This window comes from Octopus sinensis, linkage group LG8 (genome assembly GCF_006345805.1).
Source record: "Octopus sinensis linkage group LG8, ASM634580v1, whole genome shotgun sequence".
Lineage (NCBI taxonomy): Eukaryota > Metazoa > Mollusca > Cephalopoda > Octopoda > Octopodidae > Octopus > Octopus sinensis.
In genome coordinates, this window is record NC_043004.1 from 106,329,698 (window position 1) to 106,349,512 (window position 19,815).

A 19,815-nucleotide genomic window follows, 5' to 3' on the forward strand; every position below is an offset into this window, starting at 1 on the left:
TCTGCCACAACGGATACGTTGTCAGCATTGAAAATTGGACATTAAGAGATCGTTGGTAGTGGTGATAGTGATGACGATTACGATGATGAGAAGGAGGATTAACTTATATATATATACACATAATACTTCGTCTGCTGTGACGAACACATGCTGTCTGTGAAAGCCTCTCTGCAGTCGCATAGCAGCTACAGCACTTTGCTATTGTATACTTATAACAAAAAAAAAAAGAAAAGAAAAGAAAATGCCAATACACATTGAATAATGCGGTTTGGGATTTACTATTTGAACGATGGGTAGGGGGAGCGAAATAGCTACGGCTGACATGCCTTTGGGCATAGGGCCTTCTTGATCAGGGTTGACATGGAGTTAAGCAACAATTGCAGCACAGGTGATAGTCGTCTGCTGTGATTCATTCGCTTGCACAGACACGCACCTGCACTCACACCCTTCAGGTCGCTTAGACTGTGAGAAACCAAGAGCCTGCCTCCTCCTCCTCCTACCCTCACTGCTCCTTCGGCAGGTGATGGTGAAACGGTTTTGCATTTGCTGTAATATTTGCTGCCCTAAACACACAGCTTTATATATATTCTGGATGGCTAATCTCATTAGTAAGAAAAAACTTTTATTACTTTATGGACGATGGCATGTATTTCGTGTGACTGTTTGTGTATATATTTGTGTTTGTACGTGTATTATTGATAAATATATACCTATATGTACATCTCTGTATATGTGAATATGGATATATGTGTGTGGATATATCTATGCTTATGTGTCTGTGTTTATATATGTATAAGTATGTGTGTATGTATGACTGTATGTTTACGTATGTATAGATATAAATATTTGTGTTAGTAACTGAAGGTTCATGTTGCTTATACTCTAGATATTTCACTTAGATTTATATACATATATATAAACCTAGAACTCTATGCATGTGCTTGTCCATCTATACAAATATTTCTTGGATTTTAATGTATTTATTTGTACATATATTTATTTCGCTTTGTTCCTTTTATACATACATATCCTCATGTTTGATTCTATGCAAAGCTTGTGTTGGTATGCAAAAGGCTATGTGTCTATACAAAAGCCTATGTGTTCGTGAGCAAATGTGAGTATAGTTATCTGTCTATCTCAGTGTTTATATGTGTGCACACATGCAAACAAGGAAGTTAAACTACTTTCATGTGATACCATGTTTTGTGTGTCATGAAGTCCTTCCTAAAAATAGCAGCCCTGTTGGTCGCTAAAATTGTCTACTGTGTCATTTTTTCACCCTCCCACCTTCCGTTCTCTTTCCAGCAGCCATGGAGATGGGTTATAGGCACTTCGTCTCTTACCCTACTCTAGCAGGGTTTAAGTGTTAAGCAAACAAAAAATACCCCTGCCTCCTTATAAATTTGAAGTTATTATTTTGGTGAGGGAACAACTGATAAGGGTATTCCCACTGGATTGCCTGAGCACTGTCTGTATTCTTAGTTCCACTCTACCCTGGATGACTGTAATATAATATATTATAATATAATATATTATAATATATTGTAATATAATATAATGTAATATAATATAATGTTGCTCTAGTTTTCAAGCACTTTGGCCCAAACAAAATTTTATAATGAACTTGTAGATAACCATGATTGATTTTTTTGGGTGGATTAAAATTAATTGACTCTTCCAGAAACACACACGGCCTAAATCTTTCCTCCTGAGAGGGGAACCATGACCAACAACTAGTACCCTTTTTTCTTCAGAAGTATGTTTAGTCTGCTGCTACTATTTCTCTCTATTTCACATTTCTCATTTATATATACACATAGAAAGATAGACAGACAGATAGATAGATATGCGCACACATACACACACACATGTGTACATATGTAGAAACACACCAAATTGTCATAGTTAAACATATGGTATTTATTTTATGGGGTGGTGCTCACATTTACCTTATAATCTTCAGCACATACTGTTTCAGTACCTACCAATGGTACATCACACAACTAAGCAAAATATTATTATTGCAGATGTTAAATAACGGTGTATCTTTACCATATCAAGTTTAGTGCTTCAGCATGGTTCTAGTCCAAATCATACCCTGAGGTATAGTCCTTACCTTTTTACTTTCCTTAGTTGCTATATATCAACATTTGTTAGATTATATCTCTGCTATACAACCTCTTATACACTAGAAAAATAATCCGATGACTAACTTGTCAAAAGAAAACTTTTTTTTTTCTATTCTAGTAAAAAAAAAAAAAACAAAAAAAAAACAGATTTTTTATTTATTTCAAAATACAATTTGACAATTTTTTTGTTACTATAATCTGTTTGACAATGGAAATTTGCTGAGATTTCGTGTTTATTTTTTTGCACCTATTCTTTGTTACTCTTGCCTGGAGCTGAATGAAGGGGTGTGTGTCAGGTATGAACCAGTGTCATTGTGTTACAAGTAACTTGTTCAACAACGAAGCTCTTAGTGGTGGTCATGCCAGTGTGGTTGATGTATGCATGTCATTCTTAGTCTAGACTTTTTTTTGTATTACTTTTATAGTTGCCTATATATACATCCATACACACACACACATGTACATACATACTTATGTGCATTTGTACATACATACACACTCACACACATCCAAACATCCTTCTCCCATCATTTATCTGATCTTAACACTCTACATCTTTCTCTATACTATTTCCACTCAGTCCAAATACAATCCCAGTGAATGCAAACTGTTGATCTATAACTACACACAAACACACACACACATTTACACTGTATGCTTTCACATATTCTCATAAAGCAAACTTAAATGGGAAGCACCAAACCAGCCTAAAGCCATCAGATAAACCCTCAGTCTCAAAAAGAAGGTAAACCCCCCCCCCCCCCCCCGTAACTATTTATTAAGAAGGTCATTATGTGATATTCTCTTGTCATCCCATCCTTTTTCTGAATATTTGGCTTTTTACACTCCCACTGGTCTATCACCCGTGACTTGTTTCATTTTGCTGATTTCCATCTTTCATCTGAAATATGTTGACAATGTAAAGGTGTTTGCTGGAGTTTGAAACCCAACCTCCCATGAAACTTCTCAATGCATTGCACCATAACATAACCCATGCTGTACTTCAAACACAATCAGACTACCTTACTACTACTACTACTGCTGCTGCTACTACTTCAGCTACTGCTGCTGCTACTACTACTACTACTATTCAAACATCTTGACAATACTGACTCTACCATACCACAACACCCACAGCATACACTGTCTATTGTACTGTACCCTATACAACATAGTTGAACTGCTATACTATACCTCATCCAACCTACCTATACAATATCCCTATTCTGTACCATACAGGGCATACCTAGACTATTTTACTGTACACAGTATAGCTGGACTACTATACAATATACCCAAACTGCTAAACTATCTTATACAATATACCTATTCTATAGTCTACACAGCATACCCAAACTATTATGAAATAAAAAATGAATGGATTATCAGATTAATTTCAATGATGAGGGTTTCTTTTATTTCATCAAATGAATTGCCTATTCATTGTTTCAGAATAAAAGTGGTTGAGTATACCAGACATACTTGTATCATTAACCCTTTAGCATTTAGATTACCTTGTTCATTCATATTATTTTGGGTTGAAATTCCACCAAGTGTGACTTTGCCCTTCATCCTTTTGTGGTCAATAAATTAAGCAAGTACCAGTCAAGTACTGCAGTTGATGTAATTGACTAGCCCCTCCTTCCTGAATTTCACACCTTGTGCATTTAAACCCAGAACCTACAAAGCCTTTATATAAATTATTTCTTGCATAGGGAAAATTTTAGTTGGCCAGAAACTGACAATTCTTTTTAATTAACCCTGCATTGACTTGTAGCTTTGAGATTTTGATGATGTGATTGCTTATTTTTAGACTGACATTGTAGGGTAAGTGTGAGAAGATGAATCTGACCAGAGAGAATATTTGAGCTGGATAAAATGTTAAAAAGAGTTCATGTAACCTCCAGGAGGATTAACATGAGAGTGGGAGGTGGTGCAAAGGTGGTGCTCTTTGAATTACTGATGCAGTCAGTTAGGTAAGCCTTAGACAAATAAATCAACTTCAGTACTTCTTTTTAAGACTGCTATTTGCTGAACCACTATATTATGAGGACACAAACAAACCAACATGGGTTGTCAAGTGGTGGTGAGATTCGATCACAAACTCAAAGATGGATACACACACACATATATAAATGGTATGTGATATAATTATGTACATACACACATGATGAGCTTCCACACAGTTTCTGTTTATCAAATTCACTCACAAGCCACTGGTCAGTCCTGAAGCTGTAATGGAGGACACTTGCCTTAGATACTATGCAATGGGACTGAACCCAAAACCATATGATTGCAAATTGAGGTGGCTGAACCATTAGCACATCAGACAATGCTTAGCAGCTTTTCATTCGTCTTAACATTCTGAGTTCAAATTCTGCCAAGGTTGACTTTGCTAATCGATTATCCCCTTCCCCACAAATTCCAGGCTCTGTGCCTATAGTAGAAAGATTATTATTATTATATTATTATTATTAAGGCAGCAAGCATGCCAGGCAAAATGCTTAGTGATATTTTGTCTGTCTTTATGTTCTGAGTTCAAATTCCACCAAGGTTGACTTTGCCTTTCTTCCTTTCAGGATCAATGAATTAAATACCAGTAAAACACTGGGGTCCATGTGATCAATTGTCCTCTTCCCATAAAATCCAGGCTTTGTACCTATAGTAGAAAGGATTATTGTTGTTGTTGTTGTAATAGAATGACAGTTGAAATAATTTGGGTGAATTGTGCAACAGTTTTCTTCCACTCCATCTTCCGTTACATCAAATCTGTAATTTGATTAATGATGATAGAAGCAGAAGACTGAACTCTTTAAAAACTTTGTCATTTCCTTATCACCCCCCCCCCCCATCCCCCCATCCCCTGTTCATTCTACAAGAAAGAATGAGAAATATGTCCTGAGGAAAACCAAATTAAGGCCACTACATTGTCCACTGTTCTCCTTATTTTTTTTTTTTTTTCATCCTCAGAAGTCTATTTATGGCTCACTGACATTTAACTTGATTTATTTCTAACACACACACACACACACACACACACACACAAGCTTTCTTTTTCTCCCTCTCTTTCTCTGTATTCTTGCTACTGCCTTCCTCTCTCTCTCTCTCTTTCTCTTCCCCAGCATCTTTTCACTCTGAAGTTTACTATGCCATGTTGTGATGTGTATAACTGTATAAAGGGTTACGTTTAGTGTCTGAACAGAACTCTGAATTATGTTATGTATGCGCTTGTGTGTGTGTGTGGTGTATATATATATATGCGCATTAATATATGTGTCTTAGTATGTGCATGTGCATGTAGTTGTGATTTTCTGTAAATGACAACAGATGTGTGTACATATGTTGACATACAGACGTTTTTTATGCCTGCATATATATATATAAGATATATATAGGGTAAAATTCAGAATCCAGGGCTGGAATGTAATAGATATATATATATATTTGTGTATTCATATATATACATACACATACATATACATACATATATATATACACACATACATACATATATATATAAACACACATACATACATATATATATATACATACACACACACACAACACACATATATATACATACATACATATATATATATATATATATATATATACATACATACACACACACACACACACACACAACACACACACACACACACACACATATATATATATACACATACATACATACATACATACATACATACACACACACACACACACACACTCTCACGTACACACAATGTGAATGTGTTCAGTATGTCAGCCTGGTCTCTGATGAATGTCTCTGGCTAATCCTGCTAACGACTGTTTATTTTACTCTTGACATCTGTTATCTCCAAACATAGCACAAGATACAGGAGACCCAAACAACCAGCATATAAAAGCTATGTAGACAAGATGGGTGCCGGGGTAGCAACCACTACCATCATCATCATCATCAAGGACACTGTCATCAAAGCAATAAATTTGTCACAGTCATCATTTTCCACCCCCACTTTCTTTCATCTAGATGAACATATTAGCCTTGTCTAATAACTTTAATAATTCTCAGAAGATACATTTTTGAGGAGTCACCAGAATAGTTAACGAGGTCTTTTGGTGGTGGGGTTGTTAAGTCCCAAGTCTGTCCCTATTGAAGTTCTTGTCTCTATTGAAGTTCTATAGTCAAAGGCATTCTTGCTGTGACCATGCCCTGTCCAATGTCTCTTTTCAAAAAGAAAAAGTTAAAATGTGATTCTAGCAGATCAAACAATTATGTAGATCAGGAACGGGCAACCACTTTTGAGAAATTGACCATGTGAGATATGGTTTATCACTCCTGAAAAAATTGAAAGCAATATTTTGCTTGGTCTGCCATTCTGAAAGTCCTGTCGGCTGTGGTTATCTATGAATGAAATAAATCTTTCTTCATTGACTCGGTGTATAGCAGCAAATCAGATTGCCTTCATAAACCATTTCAGTTACAAATGCTTTTCAACCCTTTAGCATTTAAACCAGTCATATCCAACCCAAATATTCTGTTTGTGTCCAAACTGGCCAGATCTGGCATCTCACACCTACCCTATGACATCATTCTTAAAATATAAAACCATGTCATTGTAATCTTGAAGATTTGCGATAATGCATAACTAAGTGAAAATTATGTGAATGAATAAGCATTGTATTTGACAGAATAATCTGAATGCTAAACGGTTGAGAATGAAAGATTGTCCATAATTTAGTAATTCTTGTCCATTGCCCTCTTGTCTTTCTACACTGTACATGAAAGATCTGAAGTGTCATGCTTATGTAAGAAAATATTGAGTTGGATAATATTTACCAACCTAAACTGGTTTGAATGCTTTTTAAGTAATCCAAAAGTTCAATACTCAACTGTTGAAATGATATCAGCCCCAACTTCACCTTTCATTTCTTTAGGATTTAAGTTGCAATAACATACAAATGTACATCATTCAGAAGTAAAATGCAAAAAGTTTAATAATCTCTGTATAATTCTAGCTCAATGGCTCATCCTTTAAAGTAAACAATTAAGAAATGCTGTTGCTGCTTTGCACAATCAACATGGCTGGTACCATATAGACTAACATTTCTTGATTGTTTACTTCTAAAGATGGGCCTTTGGGCCTTCAAACAAGCTACCAGTGTTCGTCATACATTGTTCATTTATTTAATTGACAGATTTTTCAGAGTCAGGCCAGAATGGAAGTTGTGGTATTCTTATCAGATACAAATTTCCATTTGACAGTCACCAACCTAATCACATTTCTGATATGACCAGAAAAATAAAAGAGAAATAGCTATTTTATTTATCATTATAATTTATAAAACTTCACTCAGCAATAGTAGTAGTATTCAATGAATTATAAAGCCATGTTGTTAGCTCTTCAATCATGGTTCAATCCTGTAAAAAGTCGTGTGACCATCTATGTTTTTTTTTTAAACATTGTGTTCTTGCACTTTTTAAAAATAGTGAAGTATATCATATTTTCTGGTATATAAGTCAAAACTTTCAGGTCAGAATTTACCGCCAAAATGGTCAGTCAAAATATAAACCAAAATATAAATTTTGGTCTTTGGAAGACCAAAATTTCAGTCTGAATGCAACTGGATTTGGAAAGATAATAACGATATTGGAATGTTTACACTACATGTTTATACTATATACTACCTCAACTCGTATACTGAAAAATGCAGTAATTTGATGGAATGTTAACTGTTATTTTTAGCCAATCAAATAACAGTGTAGAGGCTCCCTTGTTGCTTGCATTATCCTAAAAGAGAGTTTGTGTGTGTGTGTGTGTACATATGTTCCTTATGGATTCGGAAACTGAGTTGCCGATTTTGACATATGAGGTATCAAAAGTTTCAGTAATCTTTCGGTTACCAAATAAACTTTATTTTCATTTGTTTTACAAAAATTTAACATTATAATCTTTCTCTAAGTCAACTATCGTAAACTAATTTTATACCACCACCACCATGTCACATTTTCCACATGAGTGTCTGTGTCTGTCAGTGTATGTATGTGTGTTTGTCATTCTTTACGTATATTTGGCTGATGACTGACAAGTATATGTGTGTGACTGTGTATGTGTCTGGCAGTATACATGCATTTTAGTGAGGACTGACACACATACACACATCTAAAGACAGACAGACACACAGAGGGACAGAGGTAGGCCTGAGGTGTGCATGAATGTCTATGTGTGTCTGTCGTAGTATATGTATCTGACTGTACCACCCAGCAGTGAAATGCACCGATCTTGAAAGTGTTTAGTTTAGTTGCGGCCTGGATGTTGAACGAACAACAGCGTTCATTTTGAAGTACCACTGTTTGGATTTTCCTTTTCATCATGGTGACTTGCAGTTTAAACAGCATTAATAATTATCACTACTTTTGTGCTGAAATATTATTCTGCTTTTTATGACCAACATGAAGATTTGGTTGATTTGACAGCACTCACAACACTTGCAAATATGTACATTATTTACATTATTTACATTTGACGGATATTTGTCCTCATCTTGTTTGTAGTCAACACGTTTCAGCTGATACACCCTCCAGCCTTCATCAGGTGTCTTGGGGAAATTTCTTGTTCTTATAACCAATCTAAAGATAATGCGTTTTTGATAGTCTTAGCGTCCTTATTGTAGTCCTGCTATGTTGCTTTATCAGTGTGAGTATTCAATGTCACACAACCACTTTACTGCATTAGTCAGTATTTATTCTACAGCCTATAACCTTACACAGTTAAGATATGTAGGAAGTGATATCAAATTAATTTGTCTTGCTACATAAATTCTTCAGCAAATGTTTTAAATCAATTAATGTTCACAACAGCAACATATTCCTTTTTACACACTTTGTTCAGTGTTCGTTTCAAAATTGTAAAATAATTTATTTTTGTATGAAAAATTGATTTATGTCATCTGAATTTTCTTGGAGCTTGACTTCCTTCACCATGACATTCAATCCTGAATTTTATAACATTTAGTACATATTCCAAATAAATGTTGACTTTCTGTACTGTGTTACATTAGTGACACATAGTAACTTTTGCTAAATTGGTGACTTTCTGATGCTGGAATATTTTTGGAAATATCCCCCCACCCAAATTTTTATAGCATACCTATGCTACAGAAAGTATGTTTTTCACCTGTATTGAGTACATTTCGTTTTGCTTGAACTTCATGTGTGTACATTTTGCTGTTTCCCATATTATCAATTCTATGAGTGTCTGTGTGTCTATTTCTGCATTCGTTACATCTATAGTAAACTATAGTAAAAAATATTTTACGCTGTTTTAACGAGCCCACATCTAATGAAGTAGCCATCCTTATGGTAGGTGATTCCCATGAAAATTGTGATATTCTCATTCGTGCTCAAGATAACAACCTTAAATGTGTTTCAGAGACCCATCCCTCTTATGATGCTCTCCAGTATCCTCTTATTCTGTGGAATGGACAAGAAGGGTATCATTTGAATATTCCCCAGACTAAACCTGCAATAGGAGAGGAGAGCCAATTAAAAAAAAAAAAAAGGTGTTGTCAAATGACTAATATTCTTTCCAACTGATGTTAAGTCCAGAACAATCAAATCAATTATACATGTATCATTATCTATTTTAGCAATACCTTGTTGGTATGTATGCTAAAGTTAAGAGCATCTCCTCTACATTTGTAACAACCCAAAAAAGTTAAGGTCTAAAAACTATCTTCATCTCCAAGATGGTCTGATATTAAAGATGGTGATATTAAAAACATGGAGCAACTTATAATCCCCCCATCGTCATTCACAGTCGATCCTCAATATAGGCACAAACGAACACAAGATGCTATGGCATGTGTTAGGACATATGGAAAACCTGATCTTTTTGTCACTTTCAACTGCAATCCTAAATGGGAGGAAATAAAATCTAACCTTCTTCCAGTGTTGCATGTTCTGGTAATGTAGCCAGCCCACTCAATGGGGAAGAACTGCTCATTCCATGTTCAAGCTCCCTCTAAACCTTGCAATGAAAGAATCTCAAATGTGCAACATTTCCTAAAACTCTGCAATGGCAACAGTTCTCCAACAAACTTGCCTCATTGTTTGGGATGAGTGCACTGTCACATTGTGGAGCTCCAGAGGTATTCACCATACCTTCCAAGACTTAAAAACAATAGCATGCTCATGGGAGGAGTAACAGTTCCTTTTGCAGGAAATTTTCATCAAATATTGTCAGTTGTCCCTAAAGAATCAAAAGCTGATGAATTCAGTGCATGCTTCAAAAAACCGTACCTTTGGAGACATGATAAAAATTGATCTTCCATCAACAGCAGAGTACTTCTATAAGGTGATCATATGAGTTGGTAATGGGATTTCTTTTACTTGTTTCAGTCATTGAACTGCAAACTATGTTGGGGCACTGCCTTGAGGGGTTTAGTTAAACAAATCGCCCCAGTACTTGTTCATTTTTTTCAAGTCTGCTTCTTATTCTATCGGTATTTTTCACCAAACTACTAAGTTACAGAGATATAAACAAACTAACACTGGTTGTCAAGTGGTGAGGAGGTGACAAACAGAAGGTCACACACACACACACACACACACACACACACACACACAATGAGCTTCTACACAGTTTTTTATTTCTTTATTGCCCTCAAGGAGCTAAACATAGAGAGGACAAACAAAGGCAAGAAAAATGGATTAAGTCGATTACATTGACCCCAGTGCGTAACTGGTACTTTATTTATCGACCCTGAAAGGACGAAAGGCAAAGTCAACCTCGGTGGAGTTTGAACTCAGAACATAACAGTAGACAAAATACCGCTAAGCATTCCGCCCGGTGTGCTAACGTTTCTGCCAGCTTACTGCCTTCTGCACAGTTTTTGTCTACCAGATTCACTCATAAAGCATGGGTCTATAGCAGAAAATACTTGCTCAAAGTGTTGCACAGTGGGACTGAACCTGAAACGACATGATAGCAAAGCAAGCTTCTCAAGCAGGCCTTGCTTGTGCACCATATTTATTTATTTATTGAAATTATTTGTACTAAAAGGTTTATTGCTGTTGTTTGGCCCGAATTCGAGTCTGCCACAGTAGACCAATGATAAAAGACAAATTCCAGCTATGACAGTTTGGTATTTTTAGTTATAAATATTGGTTTCAAATTTTGGCACAAGGCCAGCTATTTCAGTGGAAATAAAAAGTCAGTTACATCAACCCCAGTGCTCAGCTGGTACCTTCTTTATCAACCCTCAAAGGATGAAAGGCAAAGTTGACCTGAGTGGTGCCTGAACTCATATCATGATGATGGAAGTAATGCTACTAAGCATTTTCTCCAGTTGCCTCACAATCTTGCCAGCACACTGCTCTACATAGATATGAGATTACATAAGACTATATTACACAGTGTGCCTCTTCTTTTTTATGATAGTAGGGTATGAGTTAAAGGGGATTTTGTTGCTGTTTCTGGCAGGGGAAGCAGCTCTGTAGTGACTCCTTGTTGCCTTGCTAAAAGGTTAGTTGTACATGAGAGTGGATCATTAATAGGTTACACGCACTTGACTGTAGGTCGTTATATTTATAGGTTACGCATATTGAGTCTGTATCGTTAATTAATTGCATATGTAATTAGTTCAGTAGGGTTTGGGCATTTGTTTTTATCTTTTTTTTTTCTATTTTAAGCTAGCAATTATTTTTCCCCTTTTTTTAAAATTGCCTTTACATAATTTTATTATTATTATTATTATTATTATTTTCATTTCAAAATATTAGTTTGTCCCATTCTCATATCTTGTCTCTTTTTATTTGTTTCTCTGTCAAAAAATTTTTCTTTCATCCTTTTTTCCCTTCCTCTCTAATTTTCTTCATCCATTTGAATTGTCTGCATCAATCTGCATTGAATTAACTGCAAGTTAGGGAGAGGACTTCTATATAGATCAAGCCCGGCCAACTTGAATTACATTGCGGACCACTTTAATCACAGAAAGCTTTTTGAGGGCCGCTTATATTCTTTATGCAATAATAGTCAAATAATCAAATCACAGAATCAAGAATTTTTCATACTTTTCGTTTGTTTAAAGTTATAAAATTGTAGTCTTTTGCTTTATTGCTATTTATAAATTTTAAATTAATTTTGAGACAAATCTTTTACACAAACAATTTTATTTTGAAATTAAACACAATACTTCAAGAAAGTATCAAGCAGGCTGCAAGATAATAGTCTGTGGGCCACATGCAGCCCGCAAGCCTCAGGTTGGCCAGCCCTGATATGGGTGCTTGACTTACTAAAAATAACAGTCAAATCTCCCCTTCAATCACATTTTATTGTCTTAAAAATGAAAGCATGCTGAAAAAAAAAGAGGTAGGATGAAATAAGCCTAGCACGTATTCTCCCAGTCAATTTTGCTGAACTGTCCACTATCATCATTTAATGTCTGTTTTCCATACTGGCATGAGGTGGACTTTTTGACAGGAGCTGGCAAGCCAGAGGGCTGCATCACACTTCAATTCTCTGTTTCAGCATAATTTCAACTTCTAGATGTCCTTCATAACACCAACCACTTTACAGAGTGTACTAGGTGCTTTCCATGTGGCACCAACACAAATGTCTTTGAGGAAAGTTTGGCTGTTGTTTTTAGCAAGTCTAGTGTATGTAAAGAGTTTCATGTTGGAATGCTCAAACTCGATGATGCTTAACTGTTCTGTTTCTCTTCTTCTATTACAGTCCCCCTTCACCAGGCAGTCTGAACATACTGCGACAGCAGCTGAGTGCACAACATATGGGCAGTAGCGCTATAAGTCCTGGCCCTCTGTCGATGGGTGGACAGAGTTCACCTAGTGTCTATTTTGGACTGTCTCGTAGAGGGAGCATGTCTTCACTAGCAGGTCAGTATCAGGTGTTTCTTTGTGTCTATAAGCTTATTTATTGGCATGTTGTATATATTTGTAATCATAATAACCGTTGCGTAGCTGTATGGTAAGAAGCTTGCTTTGCAATGACTTGGTTCTGTGTTCAGTCTCACTATGTGGCACTTAGACAAATATCTTCTACTATAGCCTCTGGCCAATCAAAACCTGTGAGTGGATTTGGAAGATGGAAACTGAAAGAAACCCATTGTGTGTGTGTATATATATATACATATATATAATAAATAATATTAGGGTAATAAGAATTATAAAAATTATTATTACCAGTGGCCTAGCACAAAAAAATAGTCAATTGACTATATATTATTCACATAAAAATATTGTGTACATTAGATAGTCTGTTGACTATTTTTTTTTTTTTTTTTGTGCTAGGCCACTGGTAATAATAATTTTTATAATTCTTGTTACCCTAATATTATTTATTATGTTTACATATATAAACATGTGTGTGTGTGTGTGTTTTCTTTGTGTCTGTGTTTGTCCCCAACCACTGCTTGACAACTGGTGTTGGTGTATTTACATCCCTAACAGTTCAGCAAAATTGACTGGGAGAATAAGTGCTAGGCTTTAAAAGTCCTGAGATCAATTTGTTTGAGTAAAAACCCTTCAAAGCAGTATCCAGCATGGTCAAAGTCAAATGACTGAGACGTGCGACAGATAAAAAATTATTTTTTAATGTCCATTATTCCATGCTTGCATGGGTCAGATGGAATTCACTGAGGCTGGTTTTCTAGGCCGGATACCCTTCCTGCTGCTGACCCTCTCTTCTTTCTGGACAAGATAATGTTTTCCCATGACCGAACTTGTTTACATGGTAAATTGGAAATAAATGAGTCATACTTGTTTACACCTATCACACAATGTCAAAAGAGGAGGTGCTCTCTCACTCACACACACACACACACAAACACACATGAGGGTGTACTGAAAAGTTTCTGGCTTTGGGTAAAAGAAAATATAGGAGGATCAGTTAATTATGATTTTATTCAACATATTCCCTTCTCAGATTCACACACTTATTGCAGCAGTCCTTGAGGTTTTCTAAGCCCTCTAAAAGAACTTAGAAGGTTGGGCCTCCAACCAAGGCCTTTCACATTACCCTTAAAGCCAGGGACTTTTCAGCACCCCCTCATATATTAGCTAAGCAGGTACATAAGCAAACAGAAAGAAAGACATAGAAATAAGCTGAAAGAAGTTACAGTTTAGTGTGAATAAGCCTAGGCCCTTCTTTCTGATGCCAGCTTAATAAGTTGTCAGTTTGATTTATGACCACTGCAGCTTTTTGTTCTAGAACATCATCATACGCTTGTGAATACACAGAGAAGATGCTGCCAAGCTCATCTGCTATAATTATATCAAAATGGCGGGTAATCCTCTTCCACTTCCCTAAGATGTTTACCTAATTAAATTGTTTATCTTTGGAAAGTCTAACAAGGAAGCTTAGTAATTAATGAATTTAGGCTTTGAAGATAAGGAAAAGAATCTGAATTTAGAGAGAAATTCATGTAGAAGCTGAAAGATGTTCTCAGTGTATTTCTGGCCCTTTTTTTTTTTTTGTTATGGAAATGGAAAGATGAAGTATGAAGCTAACTGCACCAAGTTCTATGGCAGGGCAAGGATAAGTTGATTTCACTGACATCCCCCCCCTCACTGTTCAACTGGAACTTATTTTATCAACCTCGAAAGGACAAAAAGCCAAGCCGGCCTTGATGGAATTAGATCTCAGAAGAACTGGAAAAAATGCTACTGAGCATTTTGTCCAACATGCTAATAGTTTGGTCAGCACGCTACTTTGTAGCATTAAATATTTGGTATTGCAAGACAGTTTGTCCTGCATTTTACCATCTATGCTAGCCACATCCTAATTTATTGTTAATAATTTCTTCATTATAACTAGAATGTTTCATGGTTTTGTTATCGTGCTTAATAGATGATCAGTTTTTGTGAAAGACCACTCTATTCCGATGATAGAGGTGCATAGAAAAACATTATTTTTCCTTATGTTGATAACCACTTTGTCTATCCACCACACTACCTCATGCAATCGTGCTAATGTGTAAACTTTGTTGAGGCCTTATGAACACAAAGACAACATTGTTCAAACTTAATTATTTTTACACCCTTTCCCCCTTTCTAGCAACCAAAAGTTCACAGATACAAATTGTTTTGTACACCGCCTTCATTCCAACAACCTTCACTGATTTTACTGTTAAAAGAACAACCACTACTGTCATTATTCAATGCCAGGAAGAATTTCCCTCTGTTCTTACTGGATCTGTTTTTATCTTTTTTCTTGGCAGGGTGGGCATACCAGGAATCTAAATTAAAAATTAATTCATTCTTTTATACCTACCTAGCAGGGTCCATCAAATAAGTATTTTTTTATATCTTAGCTTGCCTCAATTAGATTTTACTGATAGAACATTCTTAGCTAGTCTGTTAATTCACTCCAGATTCTTTTTTATCTGTAGTTAGGCCTCATAGAATATAAACAGTGTATACTCTACCAAATAGGAAAAACTTGTGAATGAAGGAGGAATGAGGAAAAGTAAAGAGAGATAATGTCGTCTTTGACCAGGGGAAAGAAGGTGGTGTTTAACTAAGCTGAGGAAGGGATAAAATGCTAAGGAAAGATAGGGTGATATCATTTTGATACATGTTTATAGCCAAGTATGATAGCATAATTCATCTATGATCGAATATAGATTTATTCATTGGCAGCCAGTGGACATTTCGCTCATGTTCTTTTGACTACACTTCAGGGTAAATTGCACCCTGTCGGGTAAAGGCTCCCTCCAGTCACGAATGACTGGGATTGCACCTAAAAATTTCCCCTCTTAGGCACAAGTCTGGGCAAGGTTGTTTATGGAAGACCAGCAGTCACCCATGCATACCAACCTCCCCTCTTTACGCCACTGATGTGGTTCAAGGGAAAGGCAAAGGGGCCGATACAGCTTGGCACCTGTGACATCGCAACTCATTTCTACAGCTGAGTGAAGTGGAGCAACGTGAAATAAAGTGTCTTTGCTCAAAAACACAACGCACAACCCAGTCCAGGAATCAAACTCACAACTCCACAGTTGTAAGCCCAGTATTCTAACCACTGAGCCATGCACCCAGTTAATCTCACTATATATTAGTTGTAATCTGTGCAATCTATACCAGTGATATACATACATACACACACACACACACACACATACATACATACATACATACATACATACATAGCTAGTAGTACCCATCCATTCTCAAGTAAGCTATGCGAGAAGGGTCTTTTAAGCAAAGAAATATTGTGTCCACCCTACTACTGCTTACAGAGATGAGCTGTGCCTCACATTATACATATGTACTTCTAGGTAGGCTAAATTAATTATCTCTTTATAGATACTGCTGTACAGTTTATCACTTCTTACAAACTTCTATAATATTAACACCAGTAATATACTGGGGTTATATCATGATTTTACAAAAAAAAAAATTTTGTAAGAAACTGTTATTGCTCTAATTATTGTTGTTATTAATTGTTTAATTATTCTTATAGAATCGGACCTTGTTCAGAGTACACCCAAGTTCGTGAAAGATACGTCCAAGTTCTGGTATAAACCTAACATTAGCAGAGAAGATGGTAAGTTCCTGTCTACAGTGACAGATTTGTATCACTTGTGTGTGTGTGTATGTGTGATGTCATTGATTGTAACTACTGTATGTAATGTGTGGTTATGTGTGATGTCAATGATTGTAACTCTTATATAAAATTGTGTGTGTGATTGTAGCCATTGTATATATGCAGTAAGTACGTAGACTTGCAACTAATGTCATTGTGTACTGCTGAGTGCAGTCATTGACGTATTTGATCGCAAGAACAATTGTGTTTTTCTGTATTATTTTGAATTTCTATTGCCATTATGTATAAACAAATATGGCTGATTTCTCATGTAGGTCACTTTACAATCAGATCTCAGGTTTGTTTCCCACACTATGGTATTATTAGGCAGGTGTTTCCTAATATAGATTCAGCTGAACCCCCACCCAGCTTTGTGAGTGAAATTCAAAGGGCCAACCTTGTCATGCTGGTTCTACCCATTAATGTACACAGATACAAGTATATTAAGGGTACATGTGTCTGTGGAATATTCAGCCACTTCTTACAATTCAATGAACATGTGGACCAGGGACTAAACCATTGGAATACTCATTGTTGGAACCATGGAGGATTTATTTACTTTTACCTATGCATGCATGGCTGTGTGGTTAAGCGGTTGCTTTGCAATTGTTTGGCTTTGGATTAATTTCCATTGCACAACTCCTTGAGCAAGTATCTTCTGCTATAGCACCAGGTCTGCCAATACATTATTAGTGAATTTGGTGGACAGAAACTGCATAGAAGCCCTCTATATATGTGCCTTTATGCTTGTCCCCCACCACACACCACTTGACAAATGATGTTGGTTTGTTTACATCTCTGTAACTTAACAGTTCAGTTAAAAAGACAGATAGAATAAGTACCAAATTTAAAAACAAGTCCTGGGAGGCAATTTGATTAAACTCTTCAAGACAATGCCCCCAGCATGGCCACAGTCCAATGACTAAAATAAATAAAAGATAAAAGATAGATATGTTTCTTATTTCTTTATTACCCTCAAGGGGCTAAAGATAGAGGAGACAAACGGATTAAGTCGATTACATCGACCCTGGCGCGTAACTGGTACTTAATTTATCGACCTCGAAAGGATGAAAGGCAAAGTCGACCTCAGCGGAATTTGAACTCAGAACGTAACGGCAGATGAAATACCATTAAGCGCTCCACCTGGCCTGCTAGCATTTCTGCCAGCTCGCTGCCTTAGATAGATATGTTTCCATAATACTTATGTTTGCTTGTATGTTTTACTGATTACATTTTTTTTTTTTTTATAAAAGTGTATATTTAAACAACCTACATGATTACTACAAAACTGAAATGATTTAACAAGATTCTTCCTAATTTTTTTGCAGCAATTTTGATGCTCAAAGATAAAGCCCCAGGTATCTTTGTTGTCCGTGACAGCAACTCCTTCCCTGGAGCTTTTGGTCTTGCTCTCAAAGTGGCTCAAGTGCCACCAAATGTACAGACTAAAGCAGGTAAATTTAACTTCTACTATTTTCTTGGGATTCTTTCTGTAACTCTTTTAACAATACAGAAGTATCATCTTTGATTTGGTTTCTACAACTGGATGCCCTTCATAGCATCAACCACTTTACAGAGTGCACTGGGTGTATTTTACGATGGCAAAAGCACCGAAGGAGATAGAGATAAGACAACATGGGGGATAGCAAGAGTGTAATAAGTGGCGAGGTTAAATGATAATTACCAGTGCCATATGGTCATGGTTTGTGGGGTATAGATTGAGCGGGTGGGAATCTAGCATTTAAATCACAAAAATTTGAATAAAGATCTCTATTTGATAGATGAAGGGGTTTCACAGAACCCTGTTTTTACTTCTGTAATCAGTTGTTTCTTCAGGTGTACATAATCCCTCTCTTAATCTCACTTCATCAATTGTTATATGGTGACCCAGTTTGACTGATAAGTGAAGAAGTAAATTGTGTTCCTTAATTTTGGGGGTTCTTTTAGTCATAGTAAAATAAATGAAGTGCAATCTTCATTGGGTACAGCTCATGAAGGTAGTGAGTTTGTCTCTTAGTTGATCTATTACGTCTTCACTTCATTTGACCTTTGAATAATATGATGTTATATGATTTTTTAATCATATGCAAACATCTTACAGGTTAATTTAATTCAATTGTCCTTGTAAATATGTATGAGAGAAAAAAGTTGAGATGAGCCACCAGTTTGATTCCTCATTGGTTCAAACACTCCTTCGGTGAGGCATATAGCTCAACTCATCCATTTGAAAATAGGGACTTCTTCCATCTTATAGTTAACAATTGGCAAAAAAAACAAAAAAACTAGTTGTTTGATTGTTTTTGTAATAGGAACATTATCTACAATCTATATTAAATACATATTAGATGAAAAAGATCTCTACTTAGTGCCAAGGAGGCTGAGACATTGTAGAATAGGTTAATAAAAGGCAGGATTCAGATGGTTGGGTGTTGTATAGTCACACAGCTGAAATTTAGAATGAGATATTGTTAAGCTGAACCATCTAAACCATATTCAGTCAATAGACATAAAATATGTTGCTGGTTTTCAGAGGACATTCTTATGATACCACTTATATATGTGTGTGTGTGTGTAATATATACATAGACACATCAAGTCACCCTTTGTTTTTATTGTGAGTTAAACCCAGATTAGTCACATCCTATATTGCATCTGACCTAGTTCTACAGAGAATAAGGTTGTTAAAGTTCAAGTCAGCTGCACCCCCTCCAAAAAAAAAAATAAAACAATTTGAAATTTTAATTTGAAAGTTACTCTTTTATGAGACACCATTACAGTTGACTTTCAAATATCACAACACACACACTCACACACTAAAGTGAAAATCACAGTTTTTCCCTATGGTTATGTGGGTAACATGTTGGGCTAACAAGTGATAGATTTTGAGTTCAAACTCTTTTTAAGACTTTTATAAATTGGTTTAAATATTCTATTTGCTTTGTGTAATAAATAATCTCATTGAAAAAGAAATTACTTTTTCCAATTTACGTTTTATTGGTTGTTGTTAGAGCTGAATAGCAAGCTGTAAAGCTCTTTTAAGACCCTGCAGTGTAGAATCAACTAACACATGTTGTCATGAGAAAAACAATTGTTGT

At 35.9% G+C, this 19,815-nt stretch overlaps 1 protein-coding gene across 17 annotated transcripts in view; it reads left to right on the plus strand.

Annotated features, from left to right (window-relative positions):
- LOC115214900 (tensin-3) overlaps positions 1-19,815 on the plus strand; it is a 930,040-nt gene that overhangs the window by 900,992 nt on the left and 9,233 nt on the right. For all 17 annotated transcript variants that reach the window (XM_036505648.1, XM_036505645.1, XM_036505643.1 and 14 more), the window contains 3 exons: positions 12,851-13,011; positions 16,598-16,681; positions 18,049-18,174. In XM_036505648.1, coding sequence (XP_036361541.1) covers positions 12,851-13,011; positions 16,598-16,681; positions 18,049-18,174 — 371 coding nt within the window. The remainder of the gene's footprint in view (positions 1-12,850; positions 13,012-16,597; positions 16,682-18,048; positions 18,175-19,815) is intronic.